At 54.4% G+C, this 23,599-nt stretch overlaps 9 protein-coding genes across 9 annotated transcripts; 4 read left to right on the top strand and 5 right to left on the bottom strand.

The window, feature by feature from the left end:
- Positions 1–293: 293 nt before the first annotated feature.
- On the top strand, positions 294–1,773 carry CkaCkLH20_00479 (g-protein beta subunit; the record flags this gene model as incomplete). The annotated part of the gene is made up of 5 exons (XM_038883199.1): positions 294–335; positions 446–483; positions 617–743; positions 832–1,149; positions 1,348–1,773. 5 exons carry the CDS (start codon positions 294–296, stop codon positions 1,771–1,773), a joined length of 951 nt encoding a protein of 316 aa, XP_038751904.1.
- A 772-nt stretch (positions 1,774–2,545) lies between these two features.
- CkaCkLH20_00480 (exoglucanase 3 precursor) lies at positions 2,546–3,866 on the bottom strand (the record flags this gene model as incomplete). Its single annotated transcript, XM_038883200.1, has 3 exons — positions 2,546–2,966; positions 3,039–3,536; positions 3,601–3,866. 3 exons carry the CDS (start codon positions 3,864–3,866, stop codon positions 2,546–2,548), a joined length of 1,185 nt encoding a protein of 394 aa, XP_038751905.1.
- Positions 3,867–5,999: 2,133 nt separating this feature from the next.
- On the bottom strand, positions 6,000–7,165 carry CkaCkLH20_00481 (oligosaccharyl transferase subunit; the record flags this gene model as incomplete). Its single annotated transcript, XM_038883201.1, has 4 exons — positions 6,000–6,184; positions 6,236–6,591; positions 6,644–6,744; positions 6,812–7,165. 4 exons carry the CDS (start codon positions 7,163–7,165, stop codon positions 6,000–6,002), a joined length of 996 nt encoding a protein of 331 aa, XP_038751906.1.
- Positions 7,166–8,000: 835 nt separating this feature from the next.
- Positions 8,001–9,874, top strand: CkaCkLH20_00482 (rossmann-fold nad (+)-binding protein; the record flags this gene model as incomplete). Its single annotated transcript, XM_038883202.1, has 2 exons — positions 8,001–8,282; positions 8,348–9,874. The coding sequence occupies 2 exons, from the start codon at positions 8,001–8,003 to the stop codon at positions 9,872–9,874; spliced, it is 1,809 nt and encodes a 602-aa protein (XP_038751907.1).
- Positions 9,875–10,449: 575 nt separating this feature from the next.
- Positions 10,450–11,868, top strand: CkaCkLH20_00483 (cell division cycle protein; the record flags this gene model as incomplete). Its single annotated transcript, XM_038883203.1, has 6 exons — positions 10,450–10,677; positions 10,755–10,805; positions 10,868–10,894; positions 10,964–11,512; positions 11,580–11,741; positions 11,800–11,868. 6 exons carry the CDS (start codon positions 10,450–10,452, stop codon positions 11,866–11,868), a joined length of 1,086 nt encoding a protein of 361 aa, XP_038751908.1.
- Positions 11,869–12,225: 357 nt separating this feature from the next.
- Positions 12,226–12,918, bottom strand: CkaCkLH20_00484 (eukaryotic ribosomal protein L18; the record flags this gene model as incomplete). Its single annotated transcript, XM_038883204.1, has 3 exons — positions 12,226–12,303; positions 12,363–12,730; positions 12,789–12,918. The coding sequence occupies 3 exons, from the start codon at positions 12,916–12,918 to the stop codon at positions 12,226–12,228; spliced, it is 576 nt and encodes a 191-aa protein (XP_038751909.1).
- Positions 12,919–14,001: 1,083 nt separating this feature from the next.
- CkaCkLH20_00485 (uncharacterized protein) lies at positions 14,002–15,153 on the bottom strand (the record flags this gene model as incomplete). Its single annotated transcript, XM_038883205.1, has 4 exons — positions 14,002–14,242; positions 14,301–14,437; positions 14,491–14,766; positions 14,863–15,153. 4 exons carry the CDS (start codon positions 15,151–15,153, stop codon positions 14,002–14,004), a joined length of 945 nt encoding a protein of 314 aa, XP_038751910.1.
- A 2,746-nt stretch (positions 15,154–17,899) lies between these two features.
- CkaCkLH20_00486 (pre-mRNA splicing factor) lies at positions 17,900–19,164 on the bottom strand (the record flags this gene model as incomplete). The annotated part of the gene is made up of 7 exons (XM_038883206.1): positions 17,900–17,952; positions 18,010–18,083; positions 18,140–18,357; positions 18,410–18,509; positions 18,562–18,618; positions 18,657–19,013; positions 19,082–19,164. The coding sequence occupies 7 exons, from the start codon at positions 19,162–19,164 to the stop codon at positions 17,900–17,902; spliced, it is 942 nt and encodes a 313-aa protein (XP_038751911.1).
- Positions 19,165–21,215: 2,051 nt separating this feature from the next.
- Positions 21,216–23,589, top strand: CkaCkLH20_00487 (MBOAT family protein; the record flags this gene model as incomplete). Its single annotated transcript, XM_038883207.1, has 9 exons — positions 21,216–21,366; positions 21,421–21,581; positions 21,648–22,010; positions 22,076–22,742; positions 22,806–22,924; positions 22,981–23,077; positions 23,132–23,165; positions 23,230–23,413; positions 23,470–23,589. The coding sequence occupies 9 exons, from the start codon at positions 21,216–21,218 to the stop codon at positions 23,587–23,589; spliced, it is 1,896 nt and encodes a 631-aa protein (XP_038751912.1).
- Between the last annotated feature and the right edge of the window lie 10 nt (positions 23,590–23,599).

The raw sequence follows: 23,599 nt of genomic DNA on the forward strand, positions 1-23,599 counted from the left end.
CGCTGCGGAACCCAGATAAAAGAATGGACAGTGACATGCAACCTGAACAGACAAGGTGGGGGCCAATCAGCCTCGTCACATAGGTAGCGCCACCAAGTACCCTGATTGGCCAAGCCCCACCACAGCCTTGCCTCGCCTACAGTAGATAATCCGAAGAGGGCTTTTTTTTCGCCCACACACAAATTCCTGAAATCCGCAAGAGCTCCCAGGGTCAAAGGTGTGACCTCAGAATCAACTCCAACCATTCTCACCTTTCTCTCACCACTCAATCGACCTGATTGCCTCATTTCCCAATGGCTGAGCAGTTGATTCTCAAGGGTACCCTCGAGGGCCACGTAAGTTGCTGCTTGCCCGCTGCCAGCGCACCGATCGCATCGCCGTCGCCCGCGCTGGCTTGAATTTTTCGAATTTGGAGAACCACGGCTGACGGTGATGCTTTTTGCAGAATGGCTGGGTCACCAGCCTGGCTACCTCCATGGAGAAGTACGACACCCTCAATCCCCTCATCGATCATTCGCGGCGCTTTCTCGACCCGGCACAAATTTCGCAAACCGATACGACGAGACGCGCGAATGGTTGAAGTTGGTCGAGGTCTTGGTTGCTGACATGTCTTTAGCCCCAACATGCTCCTGTCCGCCAGTCGTGACAAGACTCTGATCATCTGGAACCTCACCCGTGACGAGTCTCAGTACGGCTACCCCAAGCGCTCCCTCAAGGGCCACTCCCACATCGTCTCCGACTGCGTACGTTACGACCCCTCTACGGACCACGCGAAAATACTGCTCCGTCCGACCTTTTTGCGGAACTTTGGGCTGATGGAGGATTGAACAGGTTATCTCGTCGGACGGCGCCTACGCCCTGTCTGCCTCGTGGGACAAGACCCTCCGCCTCTGGGAGCTCGCCACTGGCACCACCACCCGTCGCTTCGTCGGCCACACCAACGACGTTCTGTCCGTCTCCTTCTCCGCCGACAACAGACAAATCGTTTCCGGCTCCCGCGACCGCACCATCAAGCTGTGGAACACCCTCGGTGACTGCAAGTACACCATCACCGAGAAGGGCCACTCCGAGTGGGTTTCTTGCGTCCGCTTCAGCCCCAACCCCCAGAACCCCGTCATTGTCTCCTCCGGCTGGGACAAGCTCGTCAAGGTGAGTTCGAAACATGCCCCCAACGCACATTTCCCTTTCGACATGATGTTTTGCAACAAAAAGTATTTGCTACTTCAGAGCCTGTTCTGCAGGCCATGAGACCACTATTCACCAATGCACTGATCTCGCACCATTCAATCATTTTTTGCCAATGAACTTGCTACGATGGAAATCGAGTGCTAACTCTGGCAATCTTAGGTCTGGGAGCTCTCGACCTGCAAGCTGCAGACCGACCACATCGGCCACACCGGCTACATCAACACCGTCACCATCTCCCCCGACGGCTCTCTCTGCGCCTCCGGCGGCAAGGACGGTACGACCATGCTCTGGGACCTTAACGAGTCAAAGCACCTCTACTCCCTCAACGCCAACGACGAGATCCACGCCCTCGTCTTCTCCCCCAACCGCTACTGGCTCTGCGCTGCCACCGCCAGCAGCATCATCATCTTCGACCTTGAGAAGAAGAGCAAGGTTGATGAGCTCAAGCCCGAGTTCACCGCTGTCGGCAAGAAGAGCCGTGAGCCTGAGTGCGTGAGCTTGGCCTGGAGCGCCGACGGCCAGACCCTGTTCGCCGGTTACACCGACAACATCATCCGCGCCTGGGGTGTCATGTCGAGGGCATAAAAGCTCTCTCTTGGTCTCTCTTCTGGGTTATGGACGATGATGACGATGTGTGGTGGGGAAAGGACTCTGAGATGGTAGATCATGGCGGGCGTCCTAGGCTGGCTTCCTCGTTTGGTCTTTCGGGATGCGCAGGGTCAAATCGATTTGTGCAAAAAATGGGGATGAGACTGCATTGCTGGCTAATAGGTAGCCTACGAAAGGACTCTGGACATGAACCCACGTAACGCCCAAAATCAAAAGATCCTGGCAAACAAAAACATGCTATTTTCTGTTACATTTTGGTGACGCCGACTCTTCGAGCTAGCACAAGTGATCGTGAATGGGTGTCAGGTGTAATGTGATAAAACTTGAGGCTTGGTCTTCTCCATTGCTGAAGCTTTTTTTGGTATGGTCTGGAACACTCGCAGCACGATCACAGTACATCCGGTTTGAATCCCGACATTTCGTATCACAAACATTTGACTGGTAGACATCAATTCACCGCCGAAATCACAACAGACCTTGACCTCAAGCACATTTACATCGTCCTACACCCCGTGCTGAGGTGCTCAAACAGACAGTTCTTATGCAGTAAGTATGAATTGGCTATTTACTGGCCTTGGCAATGTATGTGCCTAAGATGTATATATACAGATAGAAGAAAGATTGGTTGATTTGCTTGGGATCGCAGAGCGAACGCTTCTGGCCAGTCCCATCCCCTCCAACTTCTCCCCTTTCCCCTATCATCTTGAGAAGACAAGGGCTTAGGAAGAAGCGAGTGCGCTTACAATGCTTAGAAAGCAGGCTTGGCGTTCTTGAGAAGCATCTCAAAGTAGGCCTGGTTCCAGGTGCCAGCCTCGGGCGAGGGCTTGTAGGCGTCGGGCTTTCCGCAGAAGGAGTCGTAGCGGACGGCGCTGGAGTCGCTGGTGCCGTCCGACTCACCGCCGGGCTTGACCCACACGAAGGCGTCGGCGAGCTCGAGGCCGGTGCTGGCGGAAGGACGGAGACCGAAGCCGGCGCCGTTGACGTTGCACCAGTTGCCCCACTCCTGGCGGAGGCCCTGGACGCCGTTGCGGCCGGTGTCGACGATGGCGTGGTTGGGCATGCCGGCGGTCTGGAGGGCGGCGCCGAGGAGAGTGACATACTTCTTCTCGTTCTGGGCCTTGTTGTACTGGCCGTCGGGGGAGTTGGCGAATTCACCGGGCTCAGCGTCCCTGTTTGATGTCTGGTCAGCGTGCTGTCCCTACGTCGTACGGCCATACCATGGGCGTATGTGTTCTGCTTACCAGGAGTTCCAGCCAGCAACGTTGGTGGCGATACCGCGAAGCTGGGAGGGGCTGCCGGCGGCCTTGTAAGCCTTGGCGAGCTCCTCGGCACCGGGCTTGAGGTTGTCGTTCCAGCCGAGCCAACCGCCGTGGCCGGCGTCCATGTACATGATGACGTTGGGCAGGTTGAGGCTCTTCAGGGCGTAGGCGACACCATCGCGGTAGCCCGCGGCGGAAGCCTGGCAGGTCGCCAAGTTGGCGTTGGTGACGAGGTTAGGCAGGGAGTCGGGCTCAATGACGAGGGCGAAGGCCGTGTTCGGGTTCGCCTTGATGATCTTGACGATGGGGTCGATGTACTCCGTCTTGTACCTGTTAAGCTCGCCGACCTTGAGCTCTCCGTTGGAGGCCTTGGCAGCGCAGTCACGGCCGGGAAGGTCGTAGATGACGACACCCAGGATGTGGTTGCAAGGGGTGTCGGCGATGGCGGGGGCAAGGCGCTGGATGTTGGCGATGGTGTCACTGAGCCATGGCGGTTAGCTTCTTATAGTCCCTCGTGATCGTATGAGCTTCTTGGATAACTTACGCCCAGACGAAGGATCCGACCTCGGCAACCTTGAGAGCCTGAGTCTTGGCAGTGCCGGTCATGCCCGCGGCAGCGGCCTGGATCTCAGCCCGGTAGAAGTTGTTGGGGTGCAGTGTGTACTTGGACCAGACGTTTGTCTTGGCGTCCAAGCTGACGGCGGAAGAACAGGCAGCGCGGGCCTTGAGGGGTTGCTCCTTGATGGTGGCAGAAGGCGCAGCGAGGGCCGATGAGGCCAAAGCCGCCAGAGTGACAGTTGTGTACTTCATGGTGAGGCAAGGTATCTTGATACTGTTACTCTTGCTCTGTGATGCCGTGGAATATCAGAGTCTCTGGGAATCTGGCCGCGCACGAAAGCCTTTATAGATCTGTATCTTGCCGTCTTTGAGACGAGGAGAGTCTCGTGAACAGTCCCTCTTCGCCATGACTACGATGGGCCGCCTTGGTAGTAACGTCAATCAGGATACGGGCCCGACGGTTGCGAAGTTTTCGGCCTGGCTCTTCCGAGTCTTGGTGTTAGTTGCCAACAAGGGAAAGCCAAGTCTGATGGAAGAGAGATGGCCGTTCGTCAATGGCAAAATTGCAAACGGTCTTGGCCGTACTTTCTCATTGAGGGAATTCGATATGACCTCCGTCCTCACTTAGACGAGCAAACTGTCAGAACAGCCCCGGATTGGCCAGAGGTGATGGAGATCACAACACGGAATGGTGTCTCGATATTTCCTACTATATTATCTGCAACGTCAGCAGAGCAGTACAGTCTGGGTTGCTTCCGCCCTGGCTACTTCAGGGGAGATCGTCTAAACTTACTCGGTTCAAGGTAACGTGAGACCAGGTCTACCTGCGTCACTCGGCCTCTTTGGTCTATATGCACAGGAACAAGTCTTCCGCTGTTGCGGGAGATCTATGCACATAGTCAGGAGCTCGGACAAATTGTAACTCGGGCATGGCCCTTAGAAATGCCCTGCCGTCCCGAATCAAGCTTGGGCGTTGTCATTGGAAGTAGGACAACTCAAAAGTGAACTCACCAACTATCAGAACAAATTGAAACTTTTCGGTGGTGACTGATCACCGAGTATGATCGAGTTAGCCTCTTGAATGCTATATGCAACACGTCCAACCGTTTGGGGACTCGAGCAAAGAGGCAAGTCGTTGTAGGAACTGAAGTGATAGGGGCATTAGCGAGAGCGAAGATGCAAAACAGTATTGGAAAAGCAGGTACAACACACAAATCGTGCCGTCTGCTCTCCTTGGTAGTTAATTCCCTGCATTTCAGGGACTTTAGCCGGCGAACCCCAGATCGGCATCAGGCATTGGGTTGCCGGCGCTAAGCTCATTGCTCAAGCTTCTCTTGGCTGGGTAAAATATCCGAGCAGGGCTGCGCATTTTGGCTGTCCCTCTGAGCAATTTGCCAATCGTTGCCGAATGAGACCTCGCTCATTCGCGCGAAATTCACGATGCATCACGGCCATCTGTTGAAATTAGCTACCCTACCTTTCCTTCACGCCCGCCTCTTTTGGAAGGAGGGGGAGCATGACTATGACACAACAATATTACCCGAATAACTGGTGATCCTCAATCACTGGTCAGTTAGAGGAATGTACTTTTTGCAATATATTTGATATCCTGGGAATCGATTTTCACTCTGCAGACGTCGCATCGCTACCTGGGCCTTCATTTCGAAAGCGGGGTTCGAAATATGTTTTGAAAACGATTGGTGTTCATTGACGGCCATGTCGAGTCCTCTTGAGCGCCGTTGGAGCATGTTTTATGGTGCCGCTTGACAGCCACCGCATAATGATGCTCGACGGAATCAAAGACCACCACCATCTGGGCCCATTTTAGCTGCCTGCACTTCGAGGGTGTCGGCCCGTGTCCTAAGCCAAACTGCTGTCATGAGCGTTTGTAGAAGCTGCCGCTCTGCTCACTATTGAGCGTAGCCACAATTGCGTGGCCCAATGAAGACGAGGGCCTGGTTCAGGATAGGTAGTTGGCACTCAAGGAAAGCACGAGCCGAATCCACGAGACTTTGTGACTATAGGACCAGACAGCAAAGCGGACTTGGCTGTGAACAATTGCTGAAGCGGAACTTGTTTTATGATGTCTCTAGGGCGTGACGTAACGCTGAGCCATGGTCACCTTGGAGTTTACTTCCACGGAAATGGAAGTTATAACCCCTGAGCGAAATCTTCAATCTTCAACCGTAAACTGCGTTCTTCTTGTTCATATTGCCCTTCATGGGCACGGTTCTATATCTTTATGTTACAGTGATGCCAACGGGGACAAAGGGTCGCCTAGGCTGAGCAACGCGCTGTGCAATGGCGAGTGTGGGTAGAAACCTCTTGATACTGCGATCAAATTCCAGGAGCAAGCGTGGAACTTTGAGTGTTTCCGCTTCCCCTTTACATGAAGGGAGGCAGAGAGAAAGGGTAGCCGCCGTTCTTGATACGGAAGACACTGAGGAGGAAGCTGTACATGAGGAACAACACGCCTCCCCAAGCCAAGACGGCAACCTGCTGCGTCTTGGAGTCTCCGATGCGGGGCACCTTGACGGTGAGAGAGATGGCACAGAAAGCCAGGACACCGTCTTGGGAGACGTTAGTTGCAAAGCACGTGAATGCAGGAAGAAATGACTTACAAATGGCAGCGATGATCTGTGTTTCCAAGCCGAACTGGTTCTGGAACCCGCCTGCGAAGTAGCTGATGCCTCCACGGCCGTCGCCGGCAACGTAAGGGACCTTTCGGATGTGGTTGAACATATGTCCACTGGTGAACAAGAGGATGGCGATCAGGCTGACGGCAGCCCAGAGGTTACGGTTCTGGATGATGGGCAAGATGTAAGGCGAGGCCGTAACCGCAACAGTTCCAAGACCGAGAACGATGGTGATGGTGGAAATCCAGCGCATCCAGTTGATCGGTCGCTTGATGGCAGGGTGGGGTCGGTCGGTGAGGTGACGAGCGAGCCAGGCATGGACCTGCTCAGCAGACTGGGGTCTACATATTGTCAGTATTGAGTGCGCTCCTTCGTACAGAGAAGTCTACTGACCCGCTGGTGAAGTCGTATTGCAGAGGGTCCTGGGCAGGAACGGCGTGAGGTCCGACGGTGGGCTGGAACAGCAGGAGAACGGGGGCAGTTTGGAGACCGAGCTGTTTGTGGTCGTGTAAGTGCGGATTCTGTACAATTGCATTTGGTTCGCAACGGATAACTACTTACAGACATGAAGATCTCGCGACCATCAGCGAAGTCAAGAGTGCCAAAGAGGAGGCGAGACTCGCCCTTCTTGTCGCCCTTGGTCCAGGACTTGCCGAGGAGATCCCATTCCGGCTGGAACTCTCTGCACAACTGGCAGCCGAATCGCGACTCCAGGGCAGTCAGCAGAACGGCGACGGTGTAGTCGCGAGGAGAAGCCGTCAGAGACTTGTAGCTGGTATCGGCGAGCTTAATCGGGGAGGAGGAAAGAGCCTTGGTGTGAAAATCGTTGAAGCGCTCTTCCGTGGTCTTCTTGGCGGCGAGGGACCCAGCCGCCAGGAAGGAGGTCGCGGCCAGGAGTGATCGGAGGAAGCGCATGGTGACGATTGCTGAACTCAGATCAAAGTTTGGTGTCAATTTTGCGCGCGCGGTTCTGATGTCCTTTTTTCGTGGCCAATTGGCCTTTGGTGGTGAGGTGAATTCGACGTACGAAACGAGTGGGTGCGTCGCAAGTGTCGTCGTCGAGATCCGGCAGTGTGAAGCAGATGGAGCTCCAACTCGAACTGGACAGCTCTCATCAGCGTCGCCAGCCCACCGGGGTGTGGGTATCTGTCTACATACTCCCTATTCGTGGTTGCAGGTGATGCCAGCCGGCAGAATTCAGATTATGTCAGCGGTCGTTAGGGCGAATCTTTCTGCCGCTCCGGAACGGCCGTCATCGCCCCGCTGTACAGTTTGTGGTTTTCCGAGCACGGACCTGGGCTGGCGGTTTCGTTGGCGTTGGCACAGTGGGACGGCCTGCCTAGAGTGGGGCACCCGAAGAGGAACGATCTAACCGTCTTTGGAATCATGTTTACATCCCCCAGTTCTCCATTCAAAGCCGCGCAAACACACAATACTACACCACTTCAGACTTGACATCGACATCGTGAATTTCAGCCAAAAGAACCAGTGCGGGCACACATATTTTTGCCCTGGCCTTCTAATATCAAACACCGATACCGAATTATCAGCTCCGGGCATATCTTGCGCCCCATACCAGAACTTCTCCGAATCCCAAGCAGTTGACGCGCTTACGCGCCGAAGCAATAACAACATCTACACAATGCCTTGCAAAACGAGGAATATGGACAATGAGGAGGCAAGTTTGATTTTTTCTCCCCCAAACCAGGAGTATCTTGTCTTTTCGCATCCTAACCGTCAATTATAGAGGATGGCAGCTGCCCACGAGCTTGAGCTTAAGCACGAGAAACACATCCATCAGGCCCAGCTGATCACCAAGGACGAGGATACACGAAGGCAGAAGGTCACAAAACAAGTGCTTCTCGACGAGAATTCGACATTACGCGAGCAGCTTGCCGAGAAGGACTCACAGATCCACCAATTGACTGACACATGCGACGAAACACGCGCAGAGCTGGAGTCGTTGAAAGCGACAAACCGCGACCAGCAGACACAGCTCAAGTCCCAAACAAGAGAATTTGCCAACATCAAGGTCGGTCATCGACTCTCACGGAACTGACGCCTAGTTACGATCTAGCGGTTGCTGACAGGCTTTAGGCCGAACTCGAGTCACTAAACAGCCTGTCCCAAGAGTCCACCAAGGTCCTGTCAGAAAAGCTCGCCCTTTCTCGGGAGCTCAACGTTTTGCAACCCGAACTGGAACACTTGCGATCACAGGTGGCCCATCAACAGACCACGATCGCGGAAAAGCTAGCCCTAGAACGCGAATTAAATACGCTCGAAGTCCAACTGGCGGCCGAAAAACGTGCAAGAGAACAACAGGCAACCCAAGCTGAAGGAAACAAGACCGTCGAAGACGAGCTCAAACGAAAGCTCAAGGATGCCGAGAAGAAGCTCACCGCCGAGAAGAGAGAAAAGGAACAATTACAACAACAACTCGACTCCGCCAACGCCGCAGCGCAGTCAAATGCGGGTACCCAGCAGGTTGAGAAAGACCTCATGAAAAAACTGCAAGAGATGGAAAAGATGCTGGCGGCCGAGAGGCGAGAGAAGGAAAGAGTTCGCAAGGAGGGCGAGGTGGCTCTTTCAGAAGCACAGGCACAACACGAGATGCTGGAGCAACGCCTTGACACGTTGAAGTCCAAGTTGCGAAACTCCCAGGAAGAACTCAAGGCAATGCGTTCGGAAGTTGTACACACTACGACAGTACCCACGGCCAAGCCTGCTGCTGCTCCCCGAGGCGGCGCTTCCAAGGCGCAAAACGCCCGTAAGCGACGCGTCGAAGAACTCAGCATGAACGACATGAGCATTGGAACACCAGAGGACATTGCACGAAACAGACGACAGCTGAAAAAGAAGGCATTGGAGCAAACCTTGGTTGGCGAAAAGTCGACATTCTCGATTACTCCATTCTTGGCTAAGAGCAAGACAATTAGCATCGAGGACGCAATCGCCGAGGGCCAGGAGGTCGAAGAGGACGAGGCGGACGTCAGTTACATCCCACTGGCGCATGCAAGTGCCCAGAAGGCGGCCGCAGAGGCGGAGGCTGCGAGTGAGGCTGATCCAGAGATCGAACCCGAAGCTGATGTCCCGACTGAAGAGTCTGAAGAGCCGCCAGCCGCTCCCAAGGCGACCACTGCCAAGTCTAAGACCAAGGCTGACGGAGAACCGAAGAAGGCCCGCGGCAGACCCAAGAAGGCTTTGGCTGAGGCTTCGCCAAATATGCCTACTCAAACTGTCGCTGCTGGCAAGCCATCGGCCAAGTCCAGCTCTCCACTAGACAAGGTAGTTGAAGAGGAGGTCGACGAACAGGAAAATACTGTGCCCGCAAAGGCTGCCGCAGCAGAAAAGAAGACAGCGGCAGCGATAGCACCAGTTGTGCGCGATCAAGAGGTCAAGAGAAAGAAGCGCAAGCTCGCCGGAGATTCAACTACCCTGTTCGATGATGAGGGCGAAGGAGAGGCTCCTATTACGAAGAAACCTGGTAGCAAGGTCGCTATTGCCGGCAAGGGCCTCAGCAAGACACACTTGACCATGGCACGCAATGCGGGTGCGTTTGGTAAGAGAACGTTCTCTCCACTCAAGAAGGATAGGAGAGGTGTCGGAGCTAGTTTCCTGGCGTAGAAGCGGCTATGGACGTGTCATTTTCAAGTAGGCAGGGCTGGGCCTGGGTTGCCAGCTTTGTGATTGCGTACATCATAGCATGCGGGTTGCATTGGCGGCGTTCTGGGAGGCAAAGGTGCCAAATCGGAGTTTTTTTTAACAGGATAAGGATTGTGTACAGATATGGATGCATTTCTCTGAATGAAGGGGCCTTCAGGCGACATCTTCAACGCAAAGATATTCTCATAATTGCCAGGTATTAGAAGTGAAGTGGTGATATGAGATGACCGCCTTCAGTTGACGACCAAGAGTTCTACCCACTGTTTGATTTCATCAGAAGCTCGGGCCAATCAGAGTCTTCGGTCAGCTTCATCTGCAGAAGCTTCACCCAAGCTGGAGTTTACTGCATCAATTGAAATTACATCGGCAACTGATTTCTGAAGAAGTTCCGATCTAGATTCATGTTTCTCACTGTGTTTCATACCATCGAAGCGAATTACACCTTTAAGCGCTTTGTAACACGACTTACGACGTCCGTCCAACTTTGTAGAATGATCAACCTGACTTCATAGCTCACACACCTCAACCCGCCGACCATGTCAACAACAGCCTGTCGCACTCTCCTGGGCGCCTCGAAGCGCCAGCCCACGGCCAAACTCTCAAACTGCTGCGTCCAATTACCTTCAGCGGGTTGCGCTGCAGTCAATCAGACGCGTGCATCGTCGTCCAACTCGAGATGGAAAGCGAGGCAGGGCAAGGACATTTTCGCACGCGAGGCCAAGGTCCAGGGACTCAAGAGCAGAGCTGCATTCAAGCTTCTCGAGGTTAGCATACTCTCCTTGAGCGGAAATAGCTCCATCCAGCTCAAGAGAAGATACCGTGAAGCTGATGACGACGCCAGATGGACGTCAAGTACAGAATTTTCCGCAAGGGACAGACGGTGGTGGACCTCGTAAGTCATCTGCGATATGATTTGTCCCAAGGCAAAACTGAACTCATGTGTCTTGAATCTAGGGATATGCACCGGGTAGTTGGTCACAGGTACGCAGCATTTCAACCTCAAGCCACCGTTGTTAGAGGCCAGATTTGAGACGTATATCACGAGTCTAGGTTGCCGCCGATAGGACGAAACCCTACGGCAAGGTCCTAGGAATCGACATCATCCCCGCTCAGCCGCCAAAGGGCGTCTCTACGATCCAGGGAAACTTTCTCTCGCCGGACGTCCAGGCCATGGTCAAAGATCACCTCGTCAGGCACAAGGACAGAAAGGGCCCCGCGGGTCCTCCATCTCCTTCATCCGAGGGCGAGGAGAGCGAAAGCACCGACGACGACGCGGCCATTGTCGAAGACCAGCCAAGCTACATCGATATGGAACGGACGGCCTCGGAGGCAGAGCCCGAGACGGCCCAGACGGCGAAGGCGAACGAAGGACGGTTGGTGAATGTGAGATTCCCCAGCACTACTCCTACTCCCAAAGAACCAAACCCCGGTTTTGGAAAGGACAGTGAAACTGACAGGGCTAAACCGCAGATTGTACTGAGTGACATGTCAGCTCCTTGGGACCAGACCACCGGCTTTGGCGTGAACAGTCTTAGTAATCCACATCACAGGATGATGAACACGAGCGGCATAACCTTTCGAGATCACGCGGGGAGCATGGTGCGTTTGCGAGGGGTGTTGACCCTGAACATCTCGCACGGGAAAAAACTGACGGTGCGAAACATAGGACCTCTGCAACGCCGCACTCCAATTCGCCAGCGACACCCTCAAGAACGGCGGCCATTTCGTCTGCAAGTTCTACCAGGGCTCCGAGGACAAGGCGTTCGAGCAGAAGTTGAAGCAGCTGTTTGTCAAAGTTCACCGGGAAAAGCCCGAGTCGTCTCGCCGCGTAAGTATTGGGACTGCAAGCATGCCCACGGGTGTTGCGTGAGACTGACTGGCTGCAGGATTCAAAGGAAGCATACTTCGTGGCTCTCAAGAGGAAGGGCTCCGTAACGTTGGAAGAGTTGGATTGAGGCATTCGACGGAGCAGCTTAATGGCGCGAGCACATGTACATCACAAATAGGCGGAATGGGACTGTACGATATGAAAAGAAGAAGAAACCAGCCTCACGGCTGCCCAAGAGATGCCATTCGACGCCATGCGAAACGTGATTGTATAGTCGTCAAATTCTTTTTTGGATTCCTAACCACGCCAGTACCATGCAGAAAAGTTCCCTGTAAAGCACGATGAGAGCCCCTCATCGGCTGTCCATAGCTGTAATAGCGTGTTCCACCAGTGCGACAAGAAAGCGCACGACCAACCCCGAAAACGAGGGAGATGATGATCCGTGAGAAGACCAGCACCACCACCAGGCCAAGGTCTAAACAGCTTAGACCTTGAAGCCGCGAGAGCGTCTGCGACCACGGGCACGCTCGAACTTGCGGCCCTTGGACTCGACGTAGGGCTTCTGCAGAGGTTGTTAGCACACGAACACACGACGACAACTATAGACAGAGGGATCCGGACCTTGTGCTTGTGGGGACCGAAGCCGAAGTGCTTGACGGCCTCGCGGGAGTTCTTGGGGCCGCGGAGGAGCAGGGTGTTGGCGCCGGTGGGGGCGCGGAGGGCGAGCTGGTCGAGGGTGATGGCCTCACCGCCGGCAGCGACGATGCGAGCGCGGGCGGTGGCGGTGAAGCGGAGGGCCGCGATGGTGACCTTGGGGACGGTCAGGAGACGGTTGTCGTCGGTGATGGTTCCGACGATGACGACGGTCTTCTTCTCGTTGCCGTTCTTGATGTTGGCGGCGACGCGGGAGAGGGAGACGGGGGGGCGGTTGATGCGCGACATGAAGAGACGGCGCAGGATGACCTTGTTGAAGTTGGACTCGGTACGGCCTGCACGCGAGGGTTAGCCATTGAGGGGAGGGAGAGGCTGGTCGGTCGTTCGACTTACGGGTCAGGAAGCGGTAAAGCTTCACCAAGAGCTTGAGGTACACATTGTCGCTCTTGGGAGCCTTGCGGTGCGTGCTGCGCACGTGGTGGCGGTCGAGATCAATACCTATAAGCAGGGTGAAGAGCCCCATCGTCAGCCTTTTGGTTCAAGCATGCTCTGAATTAAGGCGGGATATCCGTCATCCAAGATCCCTCTTGTCTTGCCAATCGTCCCCGTTCCCTAAGCCCGAAGCCCAAGGGAAAAGGTTTTTTCGTGACGATTGGAAGCAGCGGAGGGGCAGGAGAGGATTTTTCGCGCGCGCCCAAGTTCGCAGAAAAGCAACAGCAAGATCCCAATGAAGGGTTTGCGTGCATATTCCACTCGCATGTAAAGGCTTGGAATGGGAATTCCTACGTACCCATCTTGTCGTTGGACTCACGGAGGTTGGCGATTTGAGTCGATGGGTGGCCGTGGTTGTCGTCGTCGTGTAGATGGAAAGGTCGATGGAAATTTCGCCGGGTGGATTGGCTCGAAAGAGTGTGGTCGGCTGGCCGGTTGTGCGCGCGAAATTTTGCCCTAAAGTCAGGCCGTAAGGCATCCAAACGTTTTTTTCGTTCGGTGGGGTTGGTGGGTTTTGCTGCGGGAAAGCGGACTGCGGGACGCCGGGACCCTTGCTGGAGCGTCTTACATAAGCTCTAGACTCCAGGGATCGTATCCATGGATCGGTGAAGCTCGGTGAGAACGTTGTGTTATTCGGCCTGTGACTACAACGCACCAGAGTTCCACGATTGTAACCAAGTATGCTGATTAGACATGTTTAAAAAATGTGGCCTGCCGTGATTTAGATGCATGACGGTGTATTGAAACGACCCTGAGTCTAATCTTATGCCAAAGCTATTGAGGTGCTCGCGTGCCACTTCATGGCGAGAGCGATGACCAGGTCCAGTCTCCCTCGACACTTGCATACAGCAACGGACAACTTTCTTCCTGTCCTCTGAATGCCCTGGCTAGTCTTCTTGTTGTTGTAATACATTAAAAACACACTGATGGATGAATTGCCGGCTGCGACGAAGCAACCCGCGAGGCAGTCTCTCTGCCTCATTGTGGCTAATACACAAGCCACTGTCTAGTTAGAAACGCCGCGTGCTCAATCCTGCATTTTCGAGGTCCCTCCGCTTAACATTTCGTGGTCGGGATTGAAGTTGTAACGCGACGTTGTAAGGTGTGATGCTACTCAGATGGAGGCCTCGGAGTTGCCGTCCTTGAGAGAAACCAAAAAGTCGCGAGAAAGTTCAAAGCTGAGCCAGCTGGACGCCATACTCGGTGCCACTTTGAGAAGATTTGGGACGATGCCCTTGTAGAGACCCTTGATGCCTTCTTGCGCAATGATGACCCTAATCGCATCAGTAACGCCCTTGTACTGGTAACCCATGCCCGTCATGGTGTTGATCTGAAATCTTCGACGCAGAACGTCGCTGTTGCAGTGTCAGTATATTTGGTACCATAAACCGCTTTACACGGAGGTCTACTTACAACGGGTATGTACACGTCTGGGCGACGGCACCCGATACAGCTCCGGCCAGTAGCTTTCTGACAGCACTGGGGTTCTTGTCGCCTTCAGGAGTCAGATATTTGCGGACCCATTCGTAGACCATAAAGTTGAGGCCGACCTAATATGACATGTCAATGATGATTGTGGAACCAGTTTCAGTAGAACACCTACGTAGGGGGCAACACCAGCGACAGTCGGGATGATGCCGCGATAGAGAGCAGAAACACCGCCTTCAGTCTTGTACATCGTGCCCATGGTAGACCACATGCCTGGGAGCTCCTTGGGCCTGGCACCCAGCTCAGCAAAAGAGGCAGACTGAATGGACAAGCGGGTTCGCACAATATCAAGGGGGTACGTGAGGAAGACGGATGTGATTCCGGCAATGCCACCACAGGTTAGGCGGGCAAGTGGTGACAAGTCCGCGCCAGGATATTTCTCAAAGAAGTTCTGGCGTTGGTTAGCTCAACATTCACAGAGACAAACAAAGCTTAGGTCCAGCTCGAACAAGGACAGCACAGCAGAGCAAAGATGGGAGATACTAACCCTCTTGTAAAAGTTATAGCTGCCAAACTGGACAGCTGAGTACGGCACAATGCGTACGCAATTGGTTCCATTGCCTCGCATGAAACCCCTCCAACCTTCCTCCCTCCACATCTTAGCGAGACCTTGGCCTACAGAGAGCTTGTATGCGTCTCGTCCAACACTCTGTACTTGGAACAGAATCTTGAGGCGTTCTAACGGAGAAACGACGGTTCGAGAGACGGCACCGGCAACACCTCCGGCGCAGAAGGCGGCGACGACAGGCTGGGAGAACGTTTCTCGTACACGGATCATGGCGGGGAGCGGAGCTGGTTCGGCAGCGGCAGGCACCGCGGTGCTGTTCGGAGACTGTAAGCGCAGTTGTATTAGCGGACTTGCTCATCTCGCGAATTGCAGTAAAACCAGAAGTCAGAATGCGAGGGAATAGACTTACAGGCGACATGACTTCAGACTCTGTTCAACGAGCAGTGCGGATTGGTATGTATCTTTGCTGGCGCAATACTTTGGACGATTGACGACGACCACACTGCTGAACCTCTGAAGTCGCCTGACTGCTATGAAGTTGCTTGCATTTAAGGATCTGGAGGTGTGCTTTGGGGACAGCAAGGGCTCAAGTTCTGCAACTCCGGTGGCAGTGACTGAACAGAGAGAAGAAAGGATGCTTCGAAAGAATGGCCCAAAAATGGCAAAGAAATACTGCGAAGTCTAAAGGAGGCTCGAAGATGACAGCGGACGCATAATCGATGGGGGGTTCGTGGTAGAGGATCGAATTTGGGTCATGTAAGGCAGTCTTGTCGTCGGGGCGAGGGGATGACGGCGTGCCTTGTTGTCGTGGGTATCGCGGGTTTTTTTGGCCGACTCTCTTTCGCCAAGTCAACTTCCCATGTACCGCGGCTACAAAGTACGGGTCCGGCGGCGATCAAAAAGGCAATTTGGTACGGTGAAAACTTTTTAAGTTTTTTTTTGGCCAAAAAACCGTCAACGGGTACCTGCTCGAGGGATCGCGTGTAGGAATTCGAGGGGACGAGGGTATCGTATCGAAAGGCGCGCGTCGGGAGTCGAGGACGACGGATTTGAATCTTTGGAACCGGGATCCAGAGGGAGAAGACGGAGAGTATGCCGACGTGGATGTGACTCGGCGGACAACGGGGACGCCAGCTTTGGAGATGCAATGGCCGTGTCGAATCGGATTTTCGGTGGTTGCTGCAATCAATGAGGGGCGGCGTATAGATGAGGTCGCGAGGAAAGAATTAGCCAGCCGAGAAGGCGAGCGCAGACGTAGACGCAAAGACGCAACAGGCGCAGCCGTAGATCAAGATCCAGGCCAGATCCAATTTCAGCTACCTCCCGTCATCAGCACCCCAGACCCCAGACCGGAGGCCGCCACCTGGCGGAATGATACTTGACAGGCGGCTTGCTCGCAACTCGGGTAGCGCCAGCTGCCAGGCGGAGGGAGAGCGGCTCCACGCCTGTGACAGCTCTGGGGCCCCTCAGACGCCCTTGCGTCGGTTGACGCTCTTGCTGTTATTATCATCGGGAACACGATCCTTAGACTGGAGCATTAACTCTTATCTCAGTTAACTTTCTGTCTGTAGAGTCGCACTCTTACCATGTTCCCCGGCGAGTTTTGTGGCTGCTTCCTACGCCGGCGAGACCGTACCTGTTTTCCGCCGACGAAATATTGCCGGGAAGGAATGAGACGGATACCTGGGGCCGGGCAGTCTCCGAAGAGACCTCCGACTCTCTCCACACAAATGACGACAAACTGGGGGAAAAGAGGAGTGAGTCGGACGCCAGCCAATGCTTGGCACGTCAACAGCGAGCAGTGGTCATGTGCCAGACATGAAGAAAGGAATGTCATGGCAGGTGATGGGAGATAGACAAACCCAGATCACGAGGCAAAACATTGTCGTGGATCAATCTTGTTGGCATTATGTTACTGATTGTATACTAGCCAGGCTTTTCCAATCATATCGCCGTTCATGTTGAATCCAACATCGTCATTTCACCTTGGCAATGGCATATGAGACTGATCTCTTGTTTGTAACTCTTACATACCGTTGTATTCAAATTGACACATAGCAAATTGTTAAATTGGCACTTCACGTTACAGTTAGAGGTTGGTATATAGCCTCCAATCCACACCATCAAATCCCATCCCACTCAGTCGCACACGCTGTTGCACCACTCTCAACTGTCATCTCACTTTCTGGTCGGCTCTGTCCGGGTAACATCGGGGCCATCTCGCCGAACTTCCTGATCCCCGCTCCCGTCTCCGGATCCTCCCTATCAAGCCTCGACACGGGCACGTATACTACGCGAGACAAACCCGAACCTGTCAATCATCTCCCGAAAGACTTCCCTAACATTCACATGAAGCTCTCGGTTCCAATTGACCCGAGGCAACATCACCGTCCACCAGCTTGTGGTTCCCGCGGCTGCGTGTGTTGTTTAGCATTCGTTGTCGTTGAACACAGGATGTAGCTGAGCCGTGACCGGCAATCTACGCCAATTCCACCATTCCACCGTCTCCCTGGCCATCAGGAGAGATTCCGACAAACTCATTTTGGCGGACCAGCCCCATGCGTCGCAATGAACCTACCTCTAGTTTGGAGTATACCCGTGATCACCTACTCACTCAGCATAACGGAGCACGTGTTGATAAATCTCAAGAGATCGCAAACAGGAGGCCACTCAAGGCGCTGTTAAGACCTACATTCAATTTGTCTACAACTACGAAGGGGGTAATGCTATCAGATGGCCGCCACCATAACCTTCATCTAAGCCCGTCGCCAAGACGAAGATTCCGCTCATTATTGATGTCCGATATGCCTAACAAATGTCGATTGCTGCTCGTGTCGTGCAGCTCAGCTCTCGAACGTTGACTTCAATGCCGAATCGGTTGCGTCGAGACTAAAAGCTCCCAAAAGGTGAGGACACTTTACAGAACCAGGTTCAACACACGAGAACCGGGAGAGAAATCAAAAAACTTTTGGCACAGCCGCGCAAGTCCGACAACAAAAATTGTCATGTATACTTATCACTCCGCAGCGACGTCCAGGTCGTCGTGGGCAGGAGGAGGGCTGTCAATAGCTATAAGTGGCATTACTGTCAGCTTGGTTATCATGGCTCGTTGATCAAAGATCATACCCTTCCGGTCATCGCCATTAGTACCGTTCTCACGGTGGTCACGTTCGTCGCGATCGTCCTTAGTGTCCCGGTCACTGTCGCACATGATCAGCATTGCCATTGAACCTTGTTCAAGTTTCAGGGCACAAACCGTCTGTCAGGGCTGCGAGAGCGGTCGCGGGTGTCGCGGCGGTCGCGGTCGTAGTCACGGTCGCGGTCACGACGGTCGTCCTTCCTAGGAGAGTAGTCGCGGGTGCTGCGGCGAGGAGAAGGAGAACGGCCACGACGGGGGGAGGAGCGGCGAGGAGCACGCTCACGGTCACGGCCAGAATCGAAGCGCCATGAGGCAGACGGAGGAGTGCGAGCCCACTAGGACGTGTCAGATACCAAGGTGGTGGGTCCGGGAGTCGCGTGATCATACCTCGATCTTCAGAATGTCATCGCGGCCGATGCGCTTGTTGTGCATCTCATGGTAAGCATCGTCAGCGTCGCGACGGTCCTCGTACTCGACGAACGCGAACCTGCACAATTAGCGTCCAAATCGGGCTGGAAACAGTACTGGAGCTGACTTACAGTCTGCTAGAAGCGGAACGAGGAGCGGGAATGTCGCAGCGGACAAGATGTCCATAGCTACAGTCGAGTCGGATCGTCAGCATCTCGGTACATACATGAGGTCTCGTTCTCGGATTTGTAATTTCCGTTGTTCATCTAGAACAAGGAGTCCGCCGTCGGGGGCAGAGCGGGTGTCTGCATAGTCTGTTCGAACTGCCACGGGAGGCTGGCCAGACCACGGCGGCGCGGACAACGGTCGGCGGGTTGAGAGCGCAACCCGAGCGAACGAGGACAGAACGCATCGACGGGGGACGGAGGACGAAGGAGGCATATTGGATTGATATGCTGACGCGAGAGCAGCGGAGGACGGGAGGGCGTGGACGAGGACGAGGACGAGGACGAAAGCGAGGTGGGCGAGGGCGTGGACGGGGAGGGCGAGGGAAGGAGAGGAAGATCGGAAATCTCGGAAGGCTCTCGCGTGCCGGGTAAAACAGGACGGACGAGGCATCGACGTGGGATTCTCTGACTTCAGTTGACATACCGTTCGAATTCGTGGGCGAGGTCTCGGGCGCGGGTGCCGTGGCTGAAGCCAGTCACGTAGAGGGTGGTTCCACCGCGCGACATGATTGCTGTGTACTGGCTTGGCTGTTGTTTTGTAACGGGGAGATCAAAGACGGATGAGTGAATATGAATCCCTCGTAGAGATGGGGAGTCTAAATGGAAATCAACAAGTGAGGGCTGATGGAGCAGCTCCTTCTGACGGGGTGCAGTATGGGGAGATGGATGCGCGTGGTGGTTTGTTTGATGGTGATGATGATGAAGTGGTAAGAGGAGAGAAGACAGAATAGGTTGGCTCGGGATCGGCCTGGCGCAACAAAAAGATTTTGGTATGGGCCGGGGGAGGAAACGAGTCGGTACGTACCTGCTTTTACCTCAAGACGCTCCTAGCTCAGGACCTCAATGGTCAGGTACGACCCGCGCTCGGAGGCTTATGTAATGATTGTTTCCGCCTAAGGTATCTGAAATGGTGTTTCAACGGGCTACGCTTTCCTCTTGGAGTCCCGACGCGCCCTGTCTAGACGGAATGTCAGGAACACCCGGCCCAATTCGGTGCGCATGATGTCATTGGATCATTTCATGTTGGCACTTGCGGAAACAACTCCAAGGTGAATATTTTACCGTTTCCGCTTACCCAACCAACACAACCATATCAGCTCACAATCAGCAAGATTCAACAAGCACAGAAAGACAACAAAAAATCCAGCTGACAGATTCGATTCTCGGCCGTCTTGGGTTCAGCGCACTAACGGATAGTCCGGGGACGAGCGCGGATGCAAAGTGTCTCTCCGGTTCCGGCCACACCTTGCGACAGCTTGATGTCAGAGAACCTTTTGTCCTAGTACCATACCTTAGTATAGTAAATAGTATGCTCGTCTGAATTTCAGACTGGCAACGAGCAGATAGATGCTCTGAGGCTCGCCAAAGTCTTACCTACGGCAAGCGATCATCTAGGCAGCGTCTACCCGCCTGCGAGACATCAGTAGAGAGACATCTGGGGAAACGCCTCCGTTTCTTCTCCCTTCCTTCACATGCTTATACGGCAAATACGACAATGACTGACAGAGTCTTATTCTCAAGTCAGTAAGATGGCCAAGCCACTTTGCTCGAGGCATATCAGCCGCCAACTAAGAATATTGCCAACCGGGATTGCTTGTATGGAGAGGACCACCACACAGTCTTCATACACACTGGCACACTCGTTTCTCACCTGTCGTTTCCCTTTTGCATTTTTGGTCTGACTTCATAGGAGCCCACTCCGTCCACGTCCACGTCAAGTCGCCTCCCAATCCCCGTCCACGTCGCTCCATGTCCGCGGGATGAGCGGGAGCTCGCAAAGCGCAAACTCTCAAACCGTTCTATCGTCGTATTACTCGCACAACGCGAGAGTCCGCTGCCCCCAAAATGCCCAGACGCTTCCCGGCTTATGGCGCACCCAAAATCGTAGGAACGAATTCCCGGAAACCTCGGCCGCAGTTGATCACTCGCCGACGTCTTTGTCTGCCCATCTCAGATCCTCCCGGATCGATGTCAGAAGCGGACGACCCGCGATGAGCCCGACCGACCCGTAAATCCTGACAACGCTCGGCTTCTCGACCATTTTTTATACCCATCGTCAGCTCCCTCCCACTTGTTCACTCCTTACTCGACGTTTCATCCCGACTCTGTTCAGCTCAACTACGATTGCATTTCTTGGCATATGTTCATTGAGGCTTCTTTTTCGGGAACCACTTCGTGCTCGAACCGAGTCATTGGTAGCCCTTTCGAAAGCTACGTCTTCCCTGCCCGCCCTGTCTGACATCGCCTCCGGTTCTCCGCCGCATCGTAGTGTTACATCGACCGTTGAATTAAGTGTACACGCAGACACACCACTATCTCAACGTCTCATCCATTTTCACGATAGATTACAAGATCGTGGAAATTGACTTGCATCGCTCTTCATTTACACCAGAGCTGTTCTACATCTCATTTCGTTATTATCTGAAGCTGCCCATAAAGACGCGGCCGCATCGCTTATTTTCATCTCAAGTGAGAGTGCATAGTATCGTCGTGCTGTGCCCTCCGGCCGTGCGAAGAGAGATACACAGCAGCGCATTGAGAAACGCTCAACCGCCGGCATGGCAGCTCGGTTGGCAGAGGCTCGCGAATCGCCCCATTCGCTGCGGGACGCATTGCACGCCGCCAGCGGTGGCAAGACCAACTCTACGACGCCATCAGAGACCACTAGCGAGGAGGACTACGACTTTCCAAAGCCCTCGGAAAGGCGTCGTCAAGAAGCAGCGGGAGGACACAATGGCTCGTCTCCACTGAAATATTCATCAGTCCACGACAGGAAACTGTCCCTCGACGGTTCAACCTTATCCGAAGCGTCGAGCATCGACGAGTCCGTGAATGGGGCGTCTGGTCAGAAGGATCTCAAGACCTACGTGCTTTCCGCCGATGACCGGGAACTTCGCGATGTCATCAGGCGGGGCCTCGAGAGGGTACGTATGCCATTGCGCCCTTGTGCCTTTGCTATCACCAGGTGACTTACATGATGTGATCTGTAGGAGAAGGACCCGAAGCGGCCACGGAGGCCAGGCAAGTTTAGTGATTTGGTCTTCACTCGACAATTCTCTACGTTTGACAGACAGAACCAAAAGGCGGCCAACAGCCCCTTTCATGGCTTCTACACGCTGTTCTGGCTAGCCGTGGCTCTCTTCGTCGTCAAGATCGGAGCAACCAACTGGAGAGCCACCGGCAGCCCCCTGGGCACGAACGAGATCATGAAAACCATGTTCAGGCGCGACGTCATTGTGCTCCTGGCATCCGACGGCGTCATGTGCGGCATCACAGGCTTCGGTTGGGTTCTGCAGCGCCTCATCTTCAGCGGCTACCTGGACTGGGACCGCTCCGGCTGGATTATCCAGAATGTATGTCTTCCCCCTACCCAGCCACCGTAACCTCCCTCGACAGCGTTCTCACATGTCTCGCTCAGATCTGGCAGTCGATCTTCATCGGCTGCGTCGTCGGCCTGACCCTCATACGGGACTGGCCCTGGACACACACCGTCTTCTTCGTCCTCCACGGCATCGTGATGCTCATGAAGCAGCACTCCTACGCCTTCTACAACGGCTACCTCTCCACAGCCTACAAGAAGCGAAACCACCTCCTCTCCAAACTGAAACAGCTCGAGCACGTCGCCCCCATCAACTCCCCCTCCGCCACCAGCCCCTCGGCCTCCGCCGTCTCCGTCTCCCACCTCGCGCACCCCCCGTCCGCCGCCGAGATGAAGGGCCGCCGGCAGTCCGTCACCGCCCACGCCCGCAGCGGCCCGGACACGACGGACCTCGACCGCATCTCGCACGCCATCGAGTCCGGCGAGCCCCTCGACGCCGATCAGGTCCGCGTCTTCGAGCGCATCATCAGGTGGGAGATCGACGGCCTCACCGACGAGCTGCGCGGCAAGGCCACCAGCGTCGTCCGCGCGTACCCCAACAACCTCACCCTGGCGAACCACTACGAGTACATCGTGCTCCCGACCGTCGTGTACGAGCTCGAGTACCCCCGCTCCGACTCGATCGACTGGTATTACGTCGCCGAGAAGACGGCCGCGATCTTCGGCATCATCTTCGTCATGATCATGGTGTCTCAAGCCTTCATCTGTACGTTGACACCGACTCATCAAATTTGTATCACCTCCATCTTGCTGACCACGCGAAACCCAGATCCCGTCGTAATGCAGACCGTCGCTATGAAGGAGGTCGGCATGCCCCTGGCCGAACGCCTCCGCTACGTCCCCTGGATGCTGAGCGATCTCGTGTTCCCGTTCATGATGGAGTACATGGTAAGTTGCTCTTCAGCCCCTGAAAACAACTCGACGAAGGAAACTCACACGAGCAGATGGCATGGTATCTCATTTGGGAAACCATCCTCAACACCCTCGCGGAGCTCACCTACTTCGCCGACAGAAGCTTCTACGACGCGTGGTGGAACAGCGGTACGTCGAGAGCAAGGAAACCCATTAAAGTGCGATTGCCTAATAATATCACAGTCTCCTGGGACCAATTCGCTCGCGATTGGAACCGGTAAGTACACCCCTACAGTCTGGCGGTATTCGACAATCTTCTAACGTGCTCCTTTCCCCTGCAGACCCGTTCACAACTTCCTCCTCCGCCACGTCTACCACAGCTCCATCTCGTCGATGAAAGTGAACCGCCACACGGCGACGCTCATCACCTTCTTCCTCTCGGCCTGTGTCCACGAATTGGTCATGTGGTGCTTGTTCAAGAAACTCAGGGGCTACCTCCTGTTCTTGCAAATGTGTCAGCTGCCGGTGAGTTTCCTCCACTCCTGCCTTCTTGGTTGTCAATGACTGTAACCGGTTGTTAGCTCGTGCAGTTGAGTAGAACAAGCTGGATGAAGGGTCGCAAGACGTTGGGGAACATCATGTTTTGGTTCGGCATCTTCACGGGACCGAGTCTGCTATGCAGCCTGTATCTTATTTTGTAACTTTAAGTAG

Source organism: Colletotrichum karsti (genome assembly GCF_011947395.1).
Source record: "Colletotrichum karsti strain CkLH20 chromosome Unknown Scaffold1, whole genome shotgun sequence".
Classification (NCBI taxonomy): domain Eukaryota; kingdom Fungi; phylum Ascomycota; class Sordariomycetes; order Glomerellales; family Glomerellaceae; genus Colletotrichum; species Colletotrichum karsti.